Source organism: Melanotaenia boesemani, chromosome 16 (assembly GCF_017639745.1).
Source record: "Melanotaenia boesemani isolate fMelBoe1 chromosome 16, fMelBoe1.pri, whole genome shotgun sequence".
Lineage (NCBI taxonomy): Eukaryota > Metazoa > Chordata > Actinopteri > Atheriniformes > Melanotaeniidae > Melanotaenia > Melanotaenia boesemani.
In genome coordinates, this window is record NC_055697.1 from 5,555,039 (window position 1) to 5,580,625 (window position 25,587).

The window sequence follows — 25,587 nt, forward strand, 5'->3', positions numbered from 1 at the left end:
TTATATTCAGCATCTCTCATGCAAGTAAATATGTAGTTTCTAACCAGTTTGTGTCAGTTTTCACAGATGGCACAATTAAATGACTACAGGTCCATTTAAAAACAGACAAATGACATTTTTACAAATGTGTGGTGTAGCGGGACATTTGGCTCTGAGGCCAAGCTTTGTTGATCAAAGTATTTCCATCCTTTACATTTACATGTTCCTCATCATTCTGCTTGACAACGCCAACATCCACAGTGTATTCCACATTTTTTTGTCTGTTATATTGTTAGTTTGTGTCTCTGTCATCCTTCAAATGTGAGCACCAGAGGCAAAGAACTTGCCGTCATTTCCTGTAATTCATCATCAGACTAACACAAGTCATGGCAGCTTACTGCCCCTTCCTTAGAGGACATTATCGTAGCATGTGCTATTTATCATGTACAGCAGAGCCAACAAGTCATCGTTCGTTAAGAACTATTGATATTTTCCATCTTTGTTGATACATTTTATTCCTGCCCAACGAAAAATAATAAAAAAAACGAAAAAGGGCTTGAGTATAATTCATCTTGTTCTCATGCCCCATGATGGATTAAATCAAATATTCAAGGGCTTGGTGTGAGAATAATGATAGATAGCACAAACATGAGGAAAGTTATCACTTTTTCTTTTTTTAAATTTTCAAACAGAGCTCGATATGTTGACGTTATTGCTGTACTTAAAGATGTTAGGACGAATATTCTGTTTGTATTTGTGGAAAAGGAAAAATATTATTTGATCATCATGAATTTGGTCAGTATAAATTATTGATGTAAGATTTTTATTAATAATCCTGCATGTAATAAATGAAATGTGTGTGTCTGTGTGTTCATAGGTGCTCCACCTCCTGGTTGGCAGTCAGGGCTACTGTAAACATCCTTGACTGGAAGCTGGTGTTAGGTTTTTGGGCTTTCAGTCGGATGTTTGCAGCAGCCAACTGCTATTCCCATCGCTGCACTTCCCAGGCTCCAGTGTTATTTCTGCACACAACTGTAAGTATAGTTACACAAGGAACTCAAGAGCTGTGGGATTATCTGGATGTAAAGGTAATTGGTTCATATTCTGAAGTGATTTTTATACATTTGGCCACCTCTGCATCAACATTCCTGGTTTCTATTTAGAGTTTTAGCTTCACCTTTACATTAAAAAGCCATTTTCTTTTTTACAAGGTCTTAAAATTAAGCAAATACAACCTTATATGATCAAAATAACATTACATACAGTTTGCGGTTTGCAAACTCAAAGCCAAAATGTAATGTTTGGAAAAAACTATGTACACCCATACTGTTCGCATTGGAATTGATAGGATAAGGAGCAAATAGGTGAAGCTGATCAAATTCACATACAAAGACTAAAAGACAATTTAAAAAAAAAGAATTTGAAGTGTGTCATTGTGCAGTGAGAAAGGTTTTTCACTAGTGGAAAGCATTTAAGACAGCGGACGTGGACGTAACAGTAAGTTCACCCCAGTTTAGAAATGCTCTGAGAAATTCAAAAGTCCCAAGATCTACATCTCTGAGTCTGCAGGCCTCAACTTGCATGCTAAACATTAAAGTTCATTTCAGGAAAAAACACTCAAGCATGGCAAAACATATTATAAGTAGGGCTGGGAATTTACTATTAAAATTCTTTATAGATTCCTTTATCAATTCCTGACCCAATTTTTAACAGAAGAAGAAACAAGTATCTAAAACACAGATTATCGGTGTCAAAAATTGTCCATTTAAGATCTAAAATGAGTGAACTTTAGAATCTTTGTCAACTCCACACAATGTAAAGAAAATGCCTGATCAATAAAATCTTAAAACTGATCTGAAGGCCAAAACTACAGATCTGGTCTGAAAATGGTGAAGAATGCACCACTTAATATAAAACTCTGTAGATGTTTACATGAAGCCGACCAAGAATGCAATAAAATAAACACATACCAACATGACCACTGTATTGTGAAACAGCCTCTCCCCCCTCCCTCTACCACTTTTATTAATTAAATCACCCACTAAATGACCTGCTGTTTTTCAAACCACTCAACCGAGGCTTTTGACTGCACCTCACAGGAATGGACACTTTAAACTTTACCTGCAGTTCAAAATATGTAGTGATGAATATATCTTTATTTTGTAAACATTAGATGCATTTAACAGAAGAACGACCAAGATGGTCATTTTTACTGTTTTAAAATTTGCATATTCAGTAACTTTGTCAAATAAAAACATTAAGGCTCACTGGTCCTCACTTTTCCTAAAACTATGTGAATAAATAATAAAACTAGTTTTAATATTTAGTATGAATATATTAGCATGTGATATATAGTATATGATCATTTCTACCTATTTCGGCTACAGGTGGTCATTTTGACCACACTGTTCTATTTTTAGACTCCCGTCGTTCTGGACCAGATGATGTGGAAGTATTCTGTAAAGGCTGGTGTGCAGAGAAAGATTCATGCTGGATTTTACATGATACTGGACCTTGTGGGAATAAACGCCCACATCATTAAGAAGTGGACTCAACACTGTTGCATGTGCACCTGGAAAAAAAATAATATTTACACTGTAATGCCAATCTACACTAGTTACTACAAAGGCTAAAACAACTATTTAGAAGTCGCAGCCAGAGCAGCTCAGACCTGCTGCATGGCTTTGCCTCACGTGCTGCTGGTGTTGGAGTTTTTGTCTTTTTTTCCCCCAGTTTTTGCTGCAACCCACTTCTAGACTTCATAGAATTAAACAAAAAAATCTCCTCTGCTCTCTGCATTGTGCATGGCCCAGTGCACACACAGAAAGCATGTCGCAGTCCCCAACTGTTTCACCCCCAATCTAATTGACTACAGCCTACTAGATTTTCCATGAAGCACATATACAGTACACACCTGTGGCTACAGGTGAGCTAACGGCTAATCTAACAAGCTGCTAACAGCCTCTAGACAGATACAGCAGGAATATTTTCACCAGAAGGAGGAAAACTCACAGCTGGTCAGTGATGAACTCGCCGACATCCACAGAAAGCAGGACGTTAGTTAGTAAATTAATAGAAACTGCACATCAGGAAGTCCTACAGAGAGTACTCGAACCCACTCACGTAAGAAACACAGAGCAGAGATTAGGCTGCGTACTCCTCCATAGGTGTACGCAGGTGTACCTGTATAGGTCTGTCCTTATACATTAGAGGTTTGTCAGTGAGATGTAACGATGCTCTGGATCACCTCTTCCAACAACAGACACACATTTCTGTTATTTGTAGTCAGTGAGCTGACCGGCACCTGTCGGCATTGATAAGCCCAGTGGCACATGATTTCAGTGCTTTGGAAAATTAAGAACCGGTTCCTTAGTGGAACCGGGTTTCAATTCCCATCCCTAGTTATGAGCATGAACTCTTCCAGTATTGAAGTATTATAGAGTCAGGTCATACATCCAGGTCATTCAGAAGGACTTTGATCCCAAATGCACCTGCCAGTCTGCAACAGAAAAAGAGAGGACGTGACTTTGTGTAATGTTCCAGTCAAAGTACAAACCTCAACCCAACTGCAGTGGGACTTAAGAGGGCTGTGAATAATACACACAGGCTCAATGATCTGAAGCAACATTGCAGAAAAAAGAAAAGAAAAAAGAAAAAAAAAAGGTCTAAATTCCTCCCACAATGTCAGAGACGGATAATATCAAACAGAAAACTATTCAAGTTATTGCTGCTAAAGGTGGTTGTACAAGCTTAGAGTAAATGTGATTCTTTCTCATTGTAGAAGAAAATACATTTCAGATTCCAGGTATTGGATCATGAGTTATTTGAGGTTTTCCACTCTCCTTTTCTGGATTTTGGATTAGTTTGATTAAAAAAATCTTTAGTAAAATGTTTATGGATATATATATTTTTTAATCTGGGGTTGTTTGTATCCAGTTTGAAGTTCTTTAAATGCCAGACAATTTTAATTTACAGTATGTCCTGATACATGAAGCCTTAGGGCAGGAATATACATGTTTTTAATTATGTAAATGCTTGTTTTCATGCTGCCTCGTGTGTGTTGTATTTCTTTGTTGTGTGGTTTGTTCATGTCTTCAGATGCGTTTGCAAGCTGCAATATGTGAGTTACCAGTAGGGGCAGCATAGGGACCAGTGTGACCAGATATAAGGTCACAGCTGAGACATCCTTGGATATTTAGGATTTGTCTCAGTGCTTCACAACTTATAAAATTGTCACGTTTGACATCAGTTCAGTTCTTCAGCTCCACTCCAGCAAGACTTCTTTTCTGTGTATACTGTAAAGATGATTTTTAATGCAAAGGGAATTTGTAGCACTCTGAAACAGCTGGTCGTGACAGTTGTTTCCATTCAGTTCCCAGTGGGAGCAGCTTCATCCTCTCCTGGGACATGAGTATAAAAGAGGAGGGGAAGGGATCGAGGGGAAAGGGGAAATGTAGAGAAGAGTGGAATGGGAGGAGTGAGGGGAGAGAGGGGAGGAGAAAGGAGGTGAAAACTGCATAGTTTGGTCCTCTCCCACACTCGGTGAGTGCTAAGAGGAAGTGGGTGTAACAAATACCACAGGGCCACAGACGGGGAAAGAAAGAAGGAAGGAAGAAAGGAAGGAAGGGAGGAAGGAAGGAAGCATTGTGATAATTAAACCCACCCCAACATTCATCAAATGAAAGCATACTTAGTGACCTGAAAAGAAGCTCAATGAAGCTTCTTCACATGGAGATTCACAGATGATCTAACCTGCTTTTAGAGGATGCTTTATCCGCTATTTGTTTTTTTGGGAGGAAAAATAAAAGAGAAGTTGTGTCTTTCAGAGAAATCTAGCATGAGGAAAAGAAACATAAATTTAGTTTTTCGTGGGAAGTGTTGGTCAGTCAATCTTAAAAAGTCATGAGTAGTTTGACAAAAGTTATCAAAAGACATTTTAACAACAAACAAACTAAGGTTGAAAATATGAGTGTTTATCATGGCTGCAATCTGATATTATGAGTTGGTTTGAAGCGTGGTTTGTTCCACTGTATGGTTGTTATTATTATTATTATTATGATGATGTAATGCTCAAAATCTTTGTGTTCTTTTTTACGTTTGTAAGAATGCTTATTATAACTATATTTTCTATATAATGGTGCTTTCACTGCTTGCATATTTAAATAATTAAAATAAGTGCACAGTTTATTACTGTCATGGGTTCTATTCCAGTGTTTTACAAAGAGATATAAATAACACGGTGTGCCGTTCTTGTTTTCTTTTTACATTCCTTGAGATTTTGGAGTATATCTATCCTGATTTATGTTTCATATATTGTTTAATGTGGGATTTCTCAGTATACAGATCACACTTAAGAAGAAGTACTGTCTAAATTCCATCATCAACTATCTAAATCTAACTTTTATTGAGTATATAGTGAATGTGTGGGCAAAGAAGTGGACATTAACTGGTTTAACCTCTGACTTACAGGAAGTGTAAACATCCTACACTCTCGGCGTATGCCTCCTAGTGGCCGGGAGTGGGACTGTTTGCACTGCCTGACTCAGGAACTCCACTCGCCACTGAGGAAATCTGCATCACATTTTTAAACACAAACTTCTATGTTTAATGGACTTTTTTTAACATTATGATAAATTATTCCTGGAAGTTGTGGTTAATAAAAACGTAATCAGCCTGGTTTTACCTCAGGAAACTTCATGTTTTGATGCTTCAGAAATCAGCTGGACCACACACAGATGAGTCAACCACATTACTACAAGCCTGCGGCTCAGATTTTTTTTCATTTGTGAAACATGCTATTCTTCCAGTGGCAGTAAATTGTGTTAAATTTAACTTTTGTAAGGGCCCATCACCCCGTGTGAATAAGCGATTGAAGTTTGAACTAAAAGATTTGTGCTATTCCTCTTGACATCCTGAGCTGGGCTGCTGGGGAATGTTTGCCATTCAGGACAGGAAACGGGGAGCGGCTGATTTCTGATTGGCTAGTTTTCCCGACCCGACGACCTCGGTCATGGATGTCCCACTGGGGCTGGGACACACACATATACACTCTTCAGAGCATGTGAACCCAGAATCCAGACAGTAGTGGTGCAGGGTAGGAGGGAAAGTGGAAAATAATGATGAAAAATAAGCAATAAATATTTTATGTATTTATTTATTTTCTCTTTGCGTGGAAAACAAACTTACATGAAAGTGTTTGGTGTATTTTGCCCTGAAAGCTGAAAATCTTTAATAAAATAAAACCCCCCGAAGCATTAGAGGAAGAATTAATGGGTGTTGTCTGTGTGTGCATTTAAAAGTGTGCAGATTATACACAATCGAAAGATGTATTTATACCCAACACATTTATGCATCAGTTATAAATAGAGGAGCTGGCTGTTAAAGAGGAACTACTACTCTACATGTGATATCTAGGTGATGTATTTACTCCTATCAGGACAACCCATGTAAAAATGTTACAAATTGGCTTTAAATAACAGGATGTATTTTCTGCTAAGCATATGTAAAACTTTCTTAAATGTGCACTTTGGAATAAACTGTTGATCAGCAGTAAATAATATATGTGTCTTTATTCCTTTTTGTTTTAGTGCACTTTATTTAGTGATGCATGATACAGTATTTGTTGGTGACTAACTTCTTCTTCATTACTAACAATTACCTACCATTTTTTGTCACTTCAGTAAATTGGTCCATCAGATAGGGTGGCTAATGAGCGCGTTATTAACTCAACTACCAGGTTGGACGCCTTTTCCCCTCAGAGCTGCATAATTCTTGGTGTCATAGATTTAACAAGGAGTAAATCAGAGATTTTGCTCCGTACTGACATGACAGCATCACACAGTTGCTGCACATCCATGATGACAATCTCCCGTTCCACCACATCCCAAAGCTGCTCTACTGGACTGAGATCTGGTGACTGTGGAGGCCGTTGGAGTCCAGTGAACTCATCGTCAAGTCCTAAAAAGCAGTTGGAAAGATTTGATCTTTGTGACATGGCACATTATCCTGCTGGAAGTAGCCATTAGTAGATGCTACACTGTGGTCTTAAAGGGATGGACATGGTCAGCCTTAAGTGGGCCAAAAATATATAAAAATATGTCCTCCACATCATTACACCACCAGGAACCTGAAGCGTTGAACCAAGTCAGGATGTTTTCATGATGTTTCCATGGATTTCTGATCCTAGCATCTGAATGTGGAGCTGAAATGGAGACTCATCAGACCAGCAACGTTTCTCCATCTTCTATTGTCCAGTGTTGGTGAGTGTGTGTGAATTGTAGCCTCAGTTTCCTGTTCTTAGCTGACAGGAGGCACCCGGTGTGTCTTCTGCTGCTGTAGCCCATCTGCTTCAAGGCTGGACGTGTTGTGTGTTCAGAGATGTTATTCTGCAGACCTTGGTTGGAACCAGTGCTTATTTGACTTCCTGTTGCCTTTCTATCATCTCCAACCAGTAGGATTATTAAGCCCTAGAGATGGTTGTGCGTGAAATCCCAGTAGATCAGCAATTTCTAAAATACAACCACGCCATGTTTAAAGTCACTTAAATCCTCTTTTTTCCCGCATTCTGATGCTCAGGTAAAACTTCAGCACGTCGTCTTCCCCATGTCTACATGACTACATGTTGAGTTGCTGTCATTTGATTGGCTGATTAGATATTTGTCCTAACAAGCAGTTAAACAGGTGGACAAAAGATGCCATGTACACTGAAACACTGTTTTTCTGTATGTTATGTACACACAATCAATTCTTTATATAATTTGCTTTTTATTTTAGGCAATTGTAGGTAATAAAAAATAAGCATCAATGGGCAAAAGATTTCTGTAACATGCAAAGCAAATTACCACCACAAGATGGCGCCATAGCATCACTGTGTCATACCAATAGCAGTTAACTCACTTTTGCAACCAGTCCATAAGATGTAGGAATGCTTGGCTCATTCATTTAGTCAAAATTAATGATCACTAATAATATGTTTTTTCTTACATTAAGACATTTTTTTTGTAAGAAATATACGCGTGCATGATGTAAATACGGCAAACAGCTGATAGGAATGACTGTGTGACAGCAGCATGTTTATAGTTCCGCAATCATACATGATTGCAGTGAAAGCAGTTTTTTGGGTTACAAATGGGCTAATGACTTGAAACATGAAAACAAGTTTCTGTCATTTGCACCACTGAAAGGAGAAGTGATCTTTCTGTTATTCTCCAGTTTCTACCACAAGTGAGACAACAGATGGAAAGTCCCCGAAACCAAAACTACAGCTGCAGCCGTCACCGAAACTGCAGGGAAATGATCATTGCTTGAAAAGTCTGCAGATTCAGGAGTTGTTGCACATCAAAATTGCATTACAACATCAGTCGAAGGCATCGATGCTGAGCTGTATGTGATGAGCAGTAAACCAGCAAGTGTAAAACAATGTTACGCTCATGCAGGTCTTTTAAATTTAACATGCTGTTAAGTAGGAGTTTCTAAAGAACAGACTGGGACATGATTCACTTATTCTGTTTAAAAAAATACAATGGATTAGACTAGAATTATATAATAATGTATTGTCAGGGAATAATAGACATAAAATATGTGAACAATATAATTTTCCTCTGCTTATCTGTTATCCTACAAACACATTATTGATATGTGCAGACGGGTCGAAGGAATCAGATCTTGTAAAAAGCCTGAAATACAGAAGCTGTATGACCTTCAGACATACTGAGTGACAACCCATTTCCAGGGGTGTTAGAAATTTTGTGATCTTCCCTGAAAGATTACAGGGGCATATTTTGTAATACCAGTTTAAAGTTGCAGCACTGTACTGGAGAACATGCTGGGAGGAAATGGAAGATGAAAGGACAGGAAGCACATGGAGATGCCATCTGTTGTTGGGCAACAATGCAGAAAAAGTGCCAAACTGCGCACACACACACACACAACATACAGCAAATAGTAAACCTGGTAAACACAAATATCAACAGAATGCAAAAGAGAGAACATATGGCAAAACAATGCTGAAAATGAGGAGAAGATACTGTATTCTTGAAAGTGAGGGAAGTAAATGTACCATTATATTATGTATGTCAGGGCTACAACTCAATTACAGCTATGGTACTTCTCATTTACCGTGCCTCAGCTGCATGACATGCTAAGGTTATTCTTGGCAAAAACGTCATTAATTTAATTCCTGACATACAACACCTTCTTTACTGTTTCTTGCTAACATCTCGTGCCAGTTTCTGGACTGTTTAAACCCGCTCCCCAACCCCCTTCTCTTTTTATTCCCTAACTGACCCTTCCCCCCAAAGCAGCAAAATATTCATCACTTTCAGCACTGAAATTCTAACATGATGATGTTTGTATGCTAACATGCTAGATTAGGATATTTATTGCCTTAGCCACGTTAACACATGAGGAGTGTAGATTTTCAGGAGGAAGTATGGACAGTTTGGTGTAGTTTTTTTTTTTTTTTTTTCACAGTTGGTGTTTACCCAAACACAACATCTAAGCATGCAACTTTCAGCTGGAGATGTTGAAAACGTAACGGAGGTCTGCAATTCTGATGACAAAAGGGGGTCCAACCTGGTACCTAATAAAGTTGTCAGAAATTGTATATCAATGTGTATATTGTTCACTAGTAACTCTTATCGAGGAGCAGAGCTATCATAGACTGTAAATAAAAGATGGACGGAGCCTCCGTGACATCACCCGTACGTAATGATTGACACCCGTCAAACTCCGAGCTGCATCTAGCTAAGAGCTAACCGAGCTAACCCAAAGCTAATGCTAACTAACCAGCTAATGGAGGTAGGTGGGCTAAAGCTAAGGCATGCTGTTAGCCGGCTAAAAACCGCAGTTGTGCTACACCAGGGGTAGCCAACGTTGGTCCTCGAGGGCCCCAATCCGGCAGGTTTTCCAGATTTCCCTGCTCCAACATACCTGACTTAAACTAACGAGTCATTATGGAGATCCTTATAGGCTGTTGGATCCATTTGATTTGAGTCAGGTGTGCTGGAGCAGGGAAATCTGGAAAACCTGCCTGATTGGGGCCCTCGAGGACCAACGTTGGCTACCCCTGTGCTACACTCTCCCTTCTTGCAGTGGTTATTGGATACCTGTCAATCAAAAGGACATGTCCCTAATTATGCCGAATTTTAAGATTAAATAACATCCAAACAGATGAGTTAGAAAAAAATTCACCCCCTTCACAGTTGTCATGAAGGTAAACTTGACCTATTAATCCTAAAACGTTTTTTTTTGTATCAGGCTTTAAACATGTTTATTTCTGCTGTGAAGTTTGTCTTTTTAACATGGAAGCCTATGGGGATTGACTGTTTTGGAGCCAGCCCCTAGCGGATGACGGTTGAACTGCAATTTTTTGCACTTCAGCATAGGCTTCACCTTTCACCACCAAGGTGCCGCCTGGGAGCTATAGAGGCATTGGTCACCTTTGAATTTTTTATTGGACTACCCAGCTATCACCTCAGGTGATTGACAGGTCGCTGGAGGAGAACACAAACATCTTTCCAGATGTGTCACTTTGAAGCAAATTTGAAAAGTACTTTCTTTACTAATTTTTCATCATTTAAAAATATTGACATGTGGCTACAGATTTTTAGAAGAGATTTTGTCCCTGGGCAAGTACAACTAATGTTATGTAAGACTGTAACCTGATGTTAGCATGAAGCTATGTAGCGGTGCTAATCTAGTTATATGCTAGCACTAAATTAATTTTAAGATAATGTGGGGAAACCATGTCATAGTTATTTTTTTAACCGATTTAGGAGCAATACATAAACTCAGCTAATGAAGATTTTAACATTGGAGCTGAAATTAAATTATTAAGAATGCTCAAGTTCCCAAGTTACTAATCTATATGATCCATTTTGATTTTAACAGGAGACTAACAAGGCTGATAGTTGATTTTAAAGTTATTTAAGCATGTGGAGAAATATATGCTGCAACCAGTTTGATTTTAGGAAGCTATAAGAATGAAGAGAAGGGAGATATTTCTGATTTTTTTTTAACAGAGGAAGGAGACAAATCAGGACGAGACATACCCCAAGCCCAATGTCAGATGTCCAGATAACTCACAACGTGTAGCTAGCCATGCAAGTCTTTGTGGTCAGACACAAAGATTCAGTCTAATACCAGACAGGAAACCAGAACTGCTGTGGGGAGAAACCACTGACCCCCCTTCTACCACATAGAGCAAACAACCAATTTGACCTTTTTGAACTTGTTGCAAATATTTTGATAGATTATTTATGTAACAATGTTTTATTTCTCACTGCTGTTATAACTGATAATTAAACCCCATTTGCTCAAACTTGAAAATGTTTAAAATCCTGGTTTGAATTAGTGTCAAATTATCAAGCAGCTAATAATATTTAGCTTGGTTTGGATAAACTTTATACTTCAACACGTATGAATCCTCAGTTATTCAAATCTCTTTGTTACACACCAGATTCAAGATGAAAATACCCCTGTCTGGCAATGCTTGCACACTTTTATCAAGATTTTTTTTTTTGCCTTTAAAAAACAAACCATATAGTCATGTTAACAATTTAGCTTAATGCCATTTTAATCAATTCCTGGATTAACACTCCAGTTTGTATTAAGGCCTGATTTAATCAGTACAGAAATTTCCTGCATGCCACTGAGAAGCTCATCTTCTCTCTTCAGTTTGTGCTTTGAGTATTTTTAAGAAATCGAACTTCGAGAATGAAATGTCAGAAGTGAGTACTTCATTTGAGATGGCATGATGTGCCCAGTATGAGGTCTGTAGATGTGATCACTATTTCCTCGGTATTTGTCTGCTATAACAATACAATATAACAATATCCGTTACATGGCTTCTTTTCCAGTTCAAAATATCTGTATTTATCTAAAATCTTGTATATGAAGAAGAAGGTACAAAGAACCAAATTTAACAGAATACTTTCTCAAAAGGGCCAGCGACACCAAGAACAATGAGCAAACTATAACATGAGCATCCACACTGCTGAGTATTTTACTGTACATGCAACATTTTAGATTACTCTGTACAAATATAATGCCAGTAAGTACAGTATGTACAAGCAAGTTACTTTTTCCATTTAATTATCAATTGTGAATAATAACATTTAGGGCTAAAATACATTCAGGATCTTCTGGTTTGTTCCAAACCAACCAGATCCCTTAGGTCATCCATGTCAAGTCTGCTTTCTTTTCTTTAATTTCTCACATTTTATGTTATATTAATTTCTTTTTTTTTTTTTTTTTTTAGTTTTTGGTTTACTTTTAATTCTTCTTCTGCACCCTGCTGTAATGCTTTTAGTGTTTTATATAAAACACTTGGGATTGTCTTGAAAATGAAATGTGATATACTAATAAACCTGCCTCACCTTGCCTTCAATGTTTAGTAGAACACATCTTCAGTTTTTGTACTGTATCTAATTAAATCGTCATCTGAGTTATCTCTTTAATTTGGCTTTGGTATAAAATCTAAGAACATGAGTACGTCTTATGCCATTAGGTTTTCAGGTTTTGATTGTTTTACCATGTAGTCTCAATCGTGTTAAAAAATATATATATTTAGTATTTCTTAACCCCCCCCCAAAAATAATAAAAAAAATCTGTAGCTGACGAATTGTACATATTAAACAACCTTTAATCAGCAGTTCATGTTCAGTGCTACACACAATATTTAAAATACATAAATGAAAAATGAAAAAAATTTAATTCCCATTATATGTAAGTTAGCTGTGCCAAAATTCACATTTTAGGGGTAAGGTTTAGTTAAGGTGGCTTGTCTGTGCCGGGAAAATGAGCAAAAGCAATTGTGTTCAGCAGACAGCGAATATTCTATAAAACAATCACATTTATTTGAATAAGCCAGATACAATATTTTCAAGTATTCTCACAGTAATAACCGTTCCTCTATAGCAGATGTTAAGGGATTTATACCTGCTGCTGTATATTATCAACTATATTGTATCTGACAATAAATTAAACATCAAAATGCTGTACAAAAAAGAGGATATATAAGACGTTGGTAAAGACACTGCTCATAGCATACAGATAAAAAGAAACATACAAAAGAGGCACTTCTGAATATCAAACACACACTCACACGTGTTCAGATTAACTTCAAATAGTTGAGCCTGTTATCATACAATCCACCTGAAAGATACTTTTACAATTATATCAGATTCACTTGGTTAAAAAACTAATAAATAAACCTTCTAAGTTAATTACAAACAAGGCTGTACCCTACAGGGAGAAGAGCTGACCAAGTCAGGACGAAGCATTTAAGTCCAAAAATTCTGTCTCAGCTAACATGGCTTTTTATTTCACATTTCTATCTGTTGTGACCAGACACACTCATCCGTTTCAAGTCATACCTTTATTACTGAATTTAAAACTGAGCAAAATCCAGGTGATGCCTAAGGTGATGGTATGATATTAACATCTCACTGCCTTAAAAAGGAGTAGTCAGGCCTTACCTAGTGAGAAATATGATCCCTGCACCCTCACAACATATATATTTTATTAGTTTTATGTGAAATATTATTTCTTCTCTGTAATATAGATCTTAAATTAACATACTGAGCGTCTGACAATAAATATCAGCAACTGCAACTCCACAAATGTAGCCCTATTTTTTCCACCATGACTAAAATCAATACAACATGGATGTTCACTTTCTCACATCAAGTTAAATTATTGCTAGGGTAGAAAATTTGAGAACAATCTATTTTGTTTATGATGTGCAGCAATTCTGAGATACCTACAGGAAGACACAGATTGTCGGAAAAGTGAAACTCACACCACACATCACTTATGTGATCACATGAACTTAGCTAAAAATCCACATCCAGCATTTTTTTTAGTTCAGTGTGGACGGCTTATAGATGAAAACATGCTGTTGGCAATGGCAGCTTAAAAAAGCATAGTTTTTGCTGATTTGATCAAATATGGTTGATCAAAAATGTCGATGTGTTAGACAAAAAAACACAGAGTGGCTATCATTCTTGAATACACATTAAACATTGTTGTACTCTTAAATAATGCAAGACGGGCAGCTAATGAGCCTAGCTTAAAAACTGATATAACATCAACCATATGAGGAAAATAGTTTCAGAATATATTGATGAAGTTTGTTACCATGTTATCATTGATGCTAATACACAACCAGCGAAAGTAGCTTAATCTACAGAAGCAAATCTAATTCATAGAGACTATCGCTAACATTAGCAGCTAACATTTTAACTGACTGAATTACTTTTATTCCAGTTGTTTCAGTTTATATGTATTGATAAATATTTAATTAATTATTTGCATTATACTGTGCTTCATTTTGATTCAGAAGATAAAGAAGTTACAGCTTTAAGTGACAGTAGTTGCAAACACTAGCTACCTAATGTAGCTACACCTAGCTAGCTAACACCTACTGGCAAAAAGTGCCACTAATGATAGATATGAACATTTAAATTAGCTATAATTACCTAAATTATCTTGCTTGTCAAATCGAATTATAATCATGAACTGTTTGAAAGATGGAGTAAGCACTGTTATATCAAACTTTACCTTGTGAATTGCTGTTCTGAAGCCTTGGGCTCTGCATTTTGTGAAACTATGCACATCCATGCTTTTAATATCTATTTTATTCTAAGTTGGACTATTATTTACAAAATTTACAAAATGATCCGTTGAAGACTATTTGTAGCCCATTAAGACCATAATAATAATGTTTACTGGGCTCACTATGGAAGCCAAAAACAGCCATTACTTAATTTTAGTTTGAGTAAATTATTAGTTTCTTGAGGTAATTAAGCTCATTTTCATCTGATGACGAGTAAGAATTTTTTCATTATGTAGATAAATCTGCCTTTTCTCAACATAACGACATACCATACAGGTTAAGAGCTTTGTTTCTAGAGACAATGAGATGACGATGAAAAAGGTTGGAACCGAATGTTTTTGATAATTGTCGCAGTTATTTGTGGTCTAATGTGTTTAAAATAATTCAATTGTTACCTCGAGAAAAAAATCATTATTATTTCTAAATAAACAGTTAACTATCTCACAAATTGAAGATAATGATGTTAAAAACATGTTCAAACATGGCTGCTCTCAGCTGCCGTAGCTAACAGTTTAAATATGAAATAAAAAATTTGCCAATGTCCTAAAATTTTTGCAACTGCAAAGGCCGCCCCCTGCTGGAGATGAGATAAACTGCAGAATTAAGGCACTGCCACATTGGCTACATTTATCGGGCTCAGAGGCTATAAATCTTTTATTAACAGTCGACCCTTGAAGCAGCTTAACAGTAAAACCAGATAAACTACTACTCTTCAACACTAGCTAGATTTGCAGAAAAGTCCCAATTTTCAGCTTCTGGCTAAAGTGTATGCATTTTAGGTATTTATAGTATCTATTTCCTAAAACCTAATAAGACTTAACCTATTTTATAAAAGATTGATACGCTGTCTGAACCTAATTCATTCAAATGAGTGAAGCTGTGTTTTCCCTGCACCTTTAAAGGTGGAATTATACGGGTGCGTGTGCGGCATGTTACGGCTTCCACTGCTATTCGCGGGTATTTTAGTCAATGGCTTGTTCTAAACCGAAAGCGGCGCAGCGCGTATCAGAAGCGTCCCAGAAGCGCATTGTCGCGGCGCTCTGCTACATTTATGCGACAAGCCTATTTTTGATGCTTCACGCACCCAGAACGCGTCAATTCCGCAGTTCAGATAGGGGCAGACAGGAAATCAGACACAGGAGCAGTGTAAAAGCTTCTGGTATTTTTCAAAATAAAAGTCCCCGTGCAGATTTGCGCTGCTGAACCATGAAAACATTACGTGTTCAACCAGTCAGAGGGTCTCAGTGTTTTTTTTTTCATCATAGATGATGAGATGTTTACCCTGGAAGTGGAGAATCACAAGAAAACTTCTGTGATTTCATGATCTCGCGGTGGACTGCACTCGTGGGCGCTCCACACATGACACGCTCGCGGTATAAAATGACGCCATGCAGATCGGAACAAAAGCATGGCGCAGCTGTAACGTACCGCGCACCCGGTATAATTGCGGGGTAATAATTGTATTTACAACGTAAGGAATTGTGGTTTAAATTAAATATTTTTTACACAGTTTCTGATTCCAGAGTTTATTTAACTGATGCTCACTGCTTTTGCCTTCAAATATATTTGATGTCTTTTTCTTTATAAGTTGTTATTCACCGTTTTTAGCTGTGCATTATCACAGCCAATTTTCAGTGATCTGCTGAACTACCAGTAGTAATTTACATGTGATAATGTCACCAAAAGCCTTTCTGTCCTTAAGTGTACACTAAATTTATCTAATCTCTATAAAATGTTTATTTTTTTTGCTCTTAAGTTTTATACAATTTCTGGAGTAAGTGGCTACTTTCAACCTTAGAGACAAAAAAAAAAAAAAAAAAAATCACAGAGTAGATATAATTGTGCCTGCTATTAACATGTATTGCTAACCAGTTAAACTTTTCTTTTGTTGGACAAAACAAAACCCAAAAATGGATTTTTACTGATCACTCATTTAGGTAAGTATAACATCATACAGCCCCTGTACAAAAAGAACGCAGTTCAGCTTGCTGCTTGTTGCTTGGAGGAGCTCCAGTTCCAATATTCAATGACTCTTTTTCCAAAAGCCATCATCACCAGTCAGTAAACACCTCCTCAGAATAAAAGTTCCACAGTAAATGAATAAGGCAGTTCTCTAGTTAAGTGATGTACGTGAAAAGAAAGCAACTTAAATTGGGGTCTCCACTTATTTAGATGGGTTTGGAAATTTGTCCAAACTTTCAAAGCTCTTCATCCTAATATTATAATCCAAATTAAAGTAAATATTTGTTTGAAATGAACTATCTAAGTTTATGATAAGCCCTTAACCTGAACTCATTCTGATCATGTGTCTAACAGTCTTATATCTCTTGCTGTGTTTTACTCTCCTGATGCTGGGATTCAAGCATCTTCTGGGGTCCTCTTGAAGCTTTTTAGCTTCTTTGCAACTGAACTGGTGAAATTTATAAACAAACTCATATACCCTACAAAGGAAGAGTCTCGTTGTACTCGTTCCTCTCTCCTCTACCTCCCACTGTCATGAGGGCTCCCTGCAGGCCGGTCAAGTTGGAACCGAGTTCTGGGCAGACCTTGATCCCTCCTCCAGCCAGGTCCTGGCACATAATGGCATCATGGGAAGACACAATAATCCGGCTACTGGAAGATGTGACGCTCTCCTCTCCTCTCCTCTGCTGCTCCGGTGTCGGAGCAGGAGCTCTGATCCCACTACTCCCAGCACCCATAGTGTCACCTGCCCGCCTTTTAGACGGTGGTCCCCAAAGGAAGGCATGGGCAGGCCTGTAGTGTTGGCGAGCGTAGCGGAGCAGGCGCCGGCGGGTGGCTGGCAGGCGGATGGTATACACATAATATTCCAGGATGCTATGCTGCATATTGGGGAGGGTACCATTGCACAGCGACTCTTCCAGAAAAAGGCGAACCAGTGGAGCCTTAAAGGCCTCATAGCCAAGTTCACCCAGGGACTTCAGGATGCGAGTGATACGCAGGTAGTTGTGGTAAGATCTTTAAAAAAAAAAAACAAAGCAGAAGGAGAATATATAAATATATATATTAGAAAACTCAGGTAGATGGCATACAGGTGTGGAAAATTACAACCCCTGTTCCAAAAAAGTTGGGACACGGTTATAAATGTAAATACAGAATGCAAAGATTTCCAAAATGGTAAATGGTCCATATTTATATAGCGCTTTACATCATACATCACATTCACCCATTAATGGTGGAAGCTGCCATGCAACACGCTCAACCACGACCCATCAGGGGTGTCTTGCCCAAGGACAACTCGACATGAACTCGACATGAACTCGACATGAACTCGACATGAACTCGACATGAACTCGACATGAACTCGACATGAACTCGACATGAACTCGACATGAACTCGACATGGCCAAGGATCGAACTGGCAACCCTCAGGTTTCAAGACCACCGCTCTACCTTGCTGAGCCACGCCACCCAAAATCTCATCCCATATTTTAGACATTTTACCATTTCATGGAAAATATTATCTCATTTTTAATCTGATGGCAGCAACATGCCTGTGAAAAGTAGTTCCAGGGTGATGTTTAGCATCGTGTAGCATCTCCGTTCCTTTTAATACTGTCTGTAAACATCTGAGAAGTTAGGACACCAGTTGCTGGAGTTTTAGGAGAGGAATGTTGTCCCATTCTGGTCTGATGCAGGATTCTAGCTTCTAACAGTCCAGTGAGCTGATATTTTCCATGAAATGGTGAAATGTCGCAGTTTCATCATCTGATATGTTGTGTATGATCTACTGGGAGTCAAATATAAGATGATGAGATTTACAAATCAATGTGTTCAGTTTTTATTTACATTTTACACAGACTATTTTGGAATTGGGGCTGTACATTTACAAGAGGAAGAACTCAAGCTGCACACAGTGTTCTGTCCAAGTCAAGGCGAGGGGGTAAATATGGTGTTAACAGTGATGGTACAAAGCAATGAATGTTTTGGATAATTGAGTTTAAAGAGTAACAACACAGTCATGCATCCATTTTCTCTAACTGTTGTGGGATTAGAAGAACTCTAAAGCACAAAGTTTACATTTTTATTGGGATATCAGATGCAGAACAGGTAATGAAGCTGCACTGAACAGCTGTTTTATGGTGGGGACTTTGGTGTGTTATGTGACTGGGGATGAAGAATAACTATTAGCATCAAATACAAAGGTTAAAGAGAGGTTTGTGACTTAAAGAGGTTGTACAACAAGTTGCTAAATGTGTCATTCAGGTGATTCTTTGTGCAAATAAACAGCTTTTCTTGGTCAAACCATCAAAAAAGAACATGCTGATACCCTTTAACCATCTGTTAGTTGACTTTAAATATGCTGTTTAACATTAAATAGCTTACAAATTAAATCACACAATTGGCTCCCGAAAAGGCTCAGAAAGCAGCAATTGGCAGTTTTTTGCACAAATTCATGTGTGTGTGAGTGTGTGTGTGTGTGTGTGTGGGGGGGGGGGGCTTACTCATTAAGGTGCTGGAAGCGCTCCTTCCAGTTGGAAGCCCGCGCCACATTACCGCTTTTATCTAGCAATTTGATGCCATAAAAGTCCAACATCATGGAATAGGCAGCCAGGAATCTCCTCTTTGCTTCCCGAGTGGTTTGAAATTCCTACGAAGAGTCAACACAGAAGATCAGAGAAAAACCAAAGAGGTACTGTGCAAAAAATCCTTTATTAAAGACACGTAAACACACTGGTTTCACCCAGAGCATGTAAATCTGGTAAAATGCACATATTTGCTTGAATGTAAGATGTAATCATTCAACTATGGTAAACAGTTGAGCAATGAGGAACTGGTAACAGTCACTGGGGTTTTCCACTGTGTTTGTGAAGGTGAGAAGGACTTCTGCTGAGCTGTGATATTTATGATATCAATAATTATAACCGTTTAAATATAAATGGAAAAAAAAGAAGAAAAAAAAAACCTTCTCTAACTTTATCATTTCTATTCAGGGATTGATCATTTTTCTGTTTAATTAATTTAATTTCTTACTTTAATCTCGTCCTGAGTCAGTTCATGTGCGTAAAAGTTGAGCCCTTGTTCTCTTAATGGGAACAGCCTAACAAATAGAAAGGAAGAGAAAATAGATTAGTAGGTGATAAGTCAACATTTGCCAGACCTGCTTACTGTGCAAAGTAGAGAAACGTTAAATCACCATTGCCCAATTTTGAGGCTGCTTGAACGCTAGCAAAACAGCCAGTTAGAAAAACCTGAGCTAGCTGTGGTGTTAGCAGGCATACACACACCATAGCACCAGAAACTAAACTAATACATAGTTCAGCCACAAAAATATTGCCACAGTTTTAACTGCTCACTAACTTCTAATGTTTTTGTGGATTTGTAACATTTGCAGTAATTTTACCTCCTTTATTAACTCGTTTTCTGCATTTTGGTCTGACTTTCAAACATGTGCATTGTAAAACAACACCAAAGCACCCCACCTGCCAGCTGTTTTGTTTGACTCATCATCATACAGAATGTGAGGATATGTTGTGTTGAATGGCTAAAAAAAAGGTTAAAGCTGAGTTGCAGCGCTGGGTGTAGGATTTAAACAATGGGTGTTGTGGCAAAATCTGTTCTCCTCCTTATGGATTGATCAGACATTCTGAATTCACCACATCGAGTCTCTGAATGAACTCCTGGACGAGATATACAATTTACAACACAGAGTTGAACGCCACTGTTCCTGGGAAACTTTGACAATATAAACGTTCAGACGTGCCGGCAATCTAGTGGAGTATTAAGGGTTAATGACCAAGATTTGCTTTAATTTGAAACATATGTATAATTTATGTTTAGTATTTGATTGTGAGCAGCAGACATGAATTGAGCCATGATTTTGGATTCTAATACTTCAGTATGTGAATGAAATTTGGAATCAAGGCTTCATCAGGGTCTGACGATGCACAGATATTCTGCATGTTAAGCATTGGATAAGAATTGTGCTCATGTGCAGCACAATTCTTAAAACTAAAAACACAGCAGGAAAAGTGAAGAGAAATCAACAAGTCGTTGTTTATCACATAACTACCACTAAAGCTTGATGGGCAGTAAGAACTAAAGGAGACAGAGGAAGCACAGGCAGTTATTTGGAAAAAAACTAACGGGAAGATGGTGGAATAGATGATGTTAACAATAAATGATCAGTTTATCTGTAGAAGCAGGTGGAAACAAAAAAACACCAGCTTACACATAAACCAATTAATGCATAATGATTAAATGAGTTCAACACAGTTAAAGACGGAGCAGGAAGAACTTCTGTCTCGTGCAGCTCAAACTAAATCCAACTAAGTGTTTTTTTCTAGGCACAAAATCAGAAAATGGAACATTGACCTTGTATTGTTATTGTTCTTGTTGTATCTGATCTATCATCTAACTGGAACGTCAGCAGGTCACTTCCCAGCTTCCCAACACTACATCCCAAAGTGTCCTTGGTCAAGACATTGAACCCCTGCTGATGTGGCCACCGATGTATGAATATGTTTTAAAAACTTATAGTAATATATATATATATATATATATATATATATATATATATATATATATACCAAACACCAGAAATTGTGGAGGCAGTGTTGAGCAGTATAGATTACATATGACCAGCATAAGGACAAAGAAGAAGAAGATGATGGAGAAGCCAATGTGGTGTATCGTTAGGCAACATATCCATTAGAGGGCAGTGCAGAGTTCAGAGGTCACTTCTGATTTCAGTGTCAGTTTAAGAATGAATTTAGTAAACATTGTGACGGTAGAGGAGGTCAGGTCTTTTCTCTCAGGAAGAGACAAAAGAAGATTCAGCGCAGGAGATGGTGGTGGTCTGTGTGGCTATTTAATACATCACAGCTTCTTCTTTTTTGTTCGTTTTGCTGGTCAGACTAAGTTATAGTGCTCAACACTGCCCCCGCAGTTTCGGGTGATAGTGCTCAGTGTGCTACGTCTGGTTACACAACTAGAAGCTCTCTGAAAGCAGACTAAATTACGCACATAATAAACGCTGGAAACAGACCAAGGACTCCGTCTTTATATGTGTTTAATGCAGAGCATAAATGAACCCCTAAAGCACTTTGAGTAGCCAGATAAAACTAGAAAAACTCTATACAAATATGGCCCATTTCAATAATTTGTGGCTTTGCATTAACTATGTGTCAAAGGTAATTACAAAACTGTAGCCACAAGATAATAGGCCAGCTGCTTTATGGTTAAAGTGCATATGTAATTAAACCATTTTATTTCAATCTGGTAATGAGTTATGATCATATCCTGCAATCTCAGGTCATTAACAGTGTCATAATTAATAAAAAACACTTAATCCTGGTATGGACATTAAGTTTTTACACATTAGTGACGCATGGCCAGGACTTAACCCTATAAAGCCATATGTGCTATACTTTATACATACAGTTTCTGAGACCTTTTGCATCATTTTACAGAAAAAACTTGGCTCAAAACCCTGTTTTACACAATCTGATACTACTTATTATTTTAAATTATTATATTTGTTAATAATTTTTTTACATTTTTAAGACTTCAAATCATTTTTTTTGCTTGGATTGGGCTTTGGGTCAATGATCCATTCCCACGCTTTAATAATCCACAGTTAAATATATTTTCTTCCAATACCACCAAATAAACATTTTCTCATCAATTAGAAAAGAAAAAACTTTGCCTTTAAAGTTACGGTGGCTCCACTCATCCCTTTTCTTTTCTCAGTTTTCTGTAAAATGCCTGAAAGGCACCACCACTCACCACTGAATGTAGGTGTGATTGTGCTCCAGTTTGTCGTAGTCGCCTCTCCACTTGGACAGAATCTCCTCAATGTAGATACCTGAGATTCAAACAAAATTAGCTTCCACACATCCCTACAATTTCACTTGACTCATCGTCTGGGATTTCCCAGTCAAACCATTAGTCAGTGGGATCTTACCATCAGGTACCAGAGGGATCTTGTTCATGTAGAAGCGGAGGTTACGGTACTCGTTTGACTGCCTGGATCTCCTGTAATTCTACACAAGTGTAGAACCAAAAGATCACACAGATTTTTGTTAGTGTGTGTGTGTGTGTGCGTGTGTGTGAAAGAGAGAGAGAAAGCAACTCCACGTGTGTCTATGTTTTCGGGTGCATTTGTTTAGTGTGTGGATGTACCGGGTAGCTGTGGCGGTATTTGTAGAGATCCCTGGCAGCATAGAAACTCCTCTTCATCTTTGGAGCAGACTCTGGTGAGTCAGTCAGCTGAGAGAGGAAAAAAAGGAAAATATGAAGGACATAAAAACAGTAAGGACATCCTGTGTTTGAACAGATGCAGTGAAGCACTCATCTCTCATTCATCGGATTTAAAAAGCACTGACTTTAACTTTTGAGGTCAAGTGCTGTCATCATCCATTTCTCTCTGGCAAAGAAGGACAAATCACATCATCGCTGCTATGCAATCACTACAAAGGGATGCAGGATTCCTGATCTAATTATGCGTGCCAATGCTGAAAGACTATTCGTCTGATAGTCCACTTATTATTCTGTTTCCGTCATGATTTCGGGCTTGTAACTCGACGTGAAGCTTCAACTCTAACCCAGCAAATGTCATATCAAAACGTGTGTGTTGATCAGGAGAAGTGTGCTTTGATTTTTGCTGTACAAGTCTTACTGATTTAACAAAAATTGCTAAAAAATGTCACATGTGACATCACACGCTCTAAATCTGGCCCTGAAATAAACTTCTCTCGTGGAGTTTTTCTCAAACACACTTCATTGTGACAGGCCTCACAGTTTTCTGTCGAATCGCCTCAGAGTGGAGTGTACCCCCACTCCCGGCTCCACTCACTTTCACTTCATGTTTTTTTCTCAGCTTATCTCCACAACTCTGGAGGTGAAAAGTGTTTTATCCTGTAATAGAAACTACATAGAAGACAGAACAACAACAGAATCGCTGGGTTCGGCAGACAGACTGCTCATGGTTCAAGAATTTTTTTTAGATTTTTCCTTTGGGAAGAGCAATTGTTTGTTTGAGGGATGCACCAAGCAATAAACTGGCTGAAGCTTTGAGTTGTGTCTGTTTCTGCACCCAGAGAATGTCTTCTCTTCTTGCTCCTCATAGCAACACCAACAATCAGGCCCAGTTGTGTGCATAACATCAGATACACAGACACACACCTCCCAGAAACAGTAACATATAATGATTCTGAGGAACAGGGTGGCTTCCTCCATGTTGCGTGGTTTATGCAGTAACTGCGTTGACACCCAACAAAGTTTCTTCAGAAATTTTCTAGTTCTTATATATAATCTGGCTCGGGTTAACATCCACTAATTAGGAGGACTTGTTATTGACCAGAACCTTCCAGATTTAACTTATCCCATAAGAGCCCGATGTGGCGTATTTGTCACATACAGTTTCTGAGACATTTTGCTTCAATTTATGGTATAAACTTTGCTTAAAATCCCGTTGAACACAATCTGATACTCGTCTTCTGTCCCCTGATAGATACCCAGAAGCAGAAAACCATATTATAATATTTTTAATATATCACGTGGTAATAAATGGCAGATATCCCCCCCAAAAAATGTAAATTTTTTGTTACATTTTGTTAAAGGGCCAAATAAAGATCTCATGTTTAAAAAATTGGACTTTTCTTAAAATTTTTTCATGGGTCGGGCCTTAATGGGATATAATGGTTATACGTTATACAAATCTTACAAATGTATTCATTCGTAATGTTTTTGTGTATTTTAACCTAATCTGATATTTTATTTATTATTCCATTTCCAGTGTGATTTTTTCCTTTGGTTCTAACGAGAGATTTCAACCATATAACAAAAGTCATGTCAAATCTTTAAAATTTATTTATTCATAATATTTTGCTGTAATTTAACCAAAATGTGACATCATTTGAAAACTGCATCCTAAATTATTATTATTGCTACTATTAATACTACAAGTAGTCGTCGTCGTAGTAGTAGTAGTAGTAATAATAATAATAATAATAATAATAACAATAATAATAATTAGATTACTTTTGAACAAATTTAAATATTTAAACCGAATCAAATAAATTTAACCTATTTAAATTTGGTCCATTTTCTCAACCGTTTTATAACCTGTCAACTTAATACTGGGTAATAGTGTAATGTAATATTAATCCTGACAATTCTGATTATTCAAAGCATGTGAAGGTTAATTAGTTATAGTTAATTATAAATAAGATGATGTGGACAGTATGTCCCCATATATTTGCATTACCACATGCATCATGCAGAGCTTAACAACCCTTTAAACAACAGTTTAAGTCAACTGATTTTAAACTGCACAACTTCTACATGAATACAATTGCTTTAATAATGAGCTGCTCTACGTGAAGGAATGTCTTTCCTGTGGGTTTCTAAAATAAGCTATTCTTAAAATGAAGTTTGTTCTGCGCTCCAGAGACGGAGGGATGTAGGCTATAAAGGACACCGGATTCCCCTCGCTGTGTTCTATAGCTGGTGATGGCAGCAAGATGATCCTTAAAATGTACCTGCGGGGAGGTGTCTCCGGTGTGTCCCGCGGCCCACTCGCTGTCCGCCGGGCTGACGGAGTCGGAGATGCCGCTGTCATCCTCAAGTCCCGCCTCATCGCTCTCCGAGTCCGATCCCCACGTCGAGTCGCATTCCTCAACGGTGCTCGGCTCCTTGAAACGCCAGCTGCCTACCAGATTTCCCATTTAATAAAACATGCAACACCTGCCCTCTTCTATATCGTCTTGTTTAAACACAGTGCTACATAATTATGCTCACTGCCTCGTTGTTAATGGTTTGCAGAAATGTGGCTGCAGCCGGGCTTCAGTGCGGAGCTTTTAAATGGCAGACAAGCGGAATTTCCACATCAGCGACGATGATGCGTTTGGGTATGAGGGGTGATTAGTGCCACCGACAGGCAGGAGGAAGTCTTAAAGCTACAGACACCAGTGAACTAAAACTGTGAGAAATCAGTAAACACCTGTTATTATTATTATTATTATTATTAT

The 25,587-nt window shown here is 37.9% G+C and overlaps 1 protein-coding gene and 1 long non-coding RNA gene across 2 annotated transcripts; one reads left to right on the forward strand and one right to left on the reverse strand.

Moving 5' to 3' along the window:
- Positions 1-883: 883 nt before the first annotated feature.
- LOC121656002 lies at positions 884-6,528 on the forward strand. The gene is made up of 2 exons (XR_006013360.1): positions 884-1,013; positions 2,400-6,528. It is a non-coding gene; the product is annotated as an uncharacterized LOC121656002 (long non-coding RNA).
- A 6,286-nt stretch (positions 6,529-12,814) lies between these two features.
- Positions 12,815-25,378, reverse strand: ogfrl1 (opioid growth factor receptor-like 1). Its single transcript, XM_042011244.1, has 7 exons — positions 25,099-25,378; positions 22,739-22,825; positions 22,521-22,599; positions 22,343-22,421; positions 19,589-19,655; positions 19,060-19,205; positions 12,815-17,572 (listed from the first exon to the last, which is right to left on the reverse strand). Exons 1-7 carry the CDS (start codon positions 25,282-25,284, stop codon positions 17,038-17,040), a joined length of 1,179 nt encoding a protein of 392 aa, XP_041867178.1. The 5' UTR covers positions 25,285-25,378; the 3' UTR covers positions 12,815-17,037.
- Between the last annotated feature and the right edge of the window lie 209 nt (positions 25,379-25,587).

Coding starts and splice junctions, on each gene's coding strand:
- ogfrl1 (XM_042011244.1), bottom strand. CDS start 25,284: ATGGGAAATCTGGTAGGCAGCTGGCGTTTCAAGGAGCCGAGCACCGTT. Junction 22,826..25,098: donor CCGGAGACACCTCCCCGCAG/GTACATTTTAAG, acceptor TTCCTCTCTCAG/CTGACTGACTCACCAGAGTC. Junction 19,656..22,342: donor AATCACACCTACATTCAGTG/GTGAGTGGTGGT, acceptor TCTATTTGTTAG/GCTGTTCCCATTAAGAGAAC.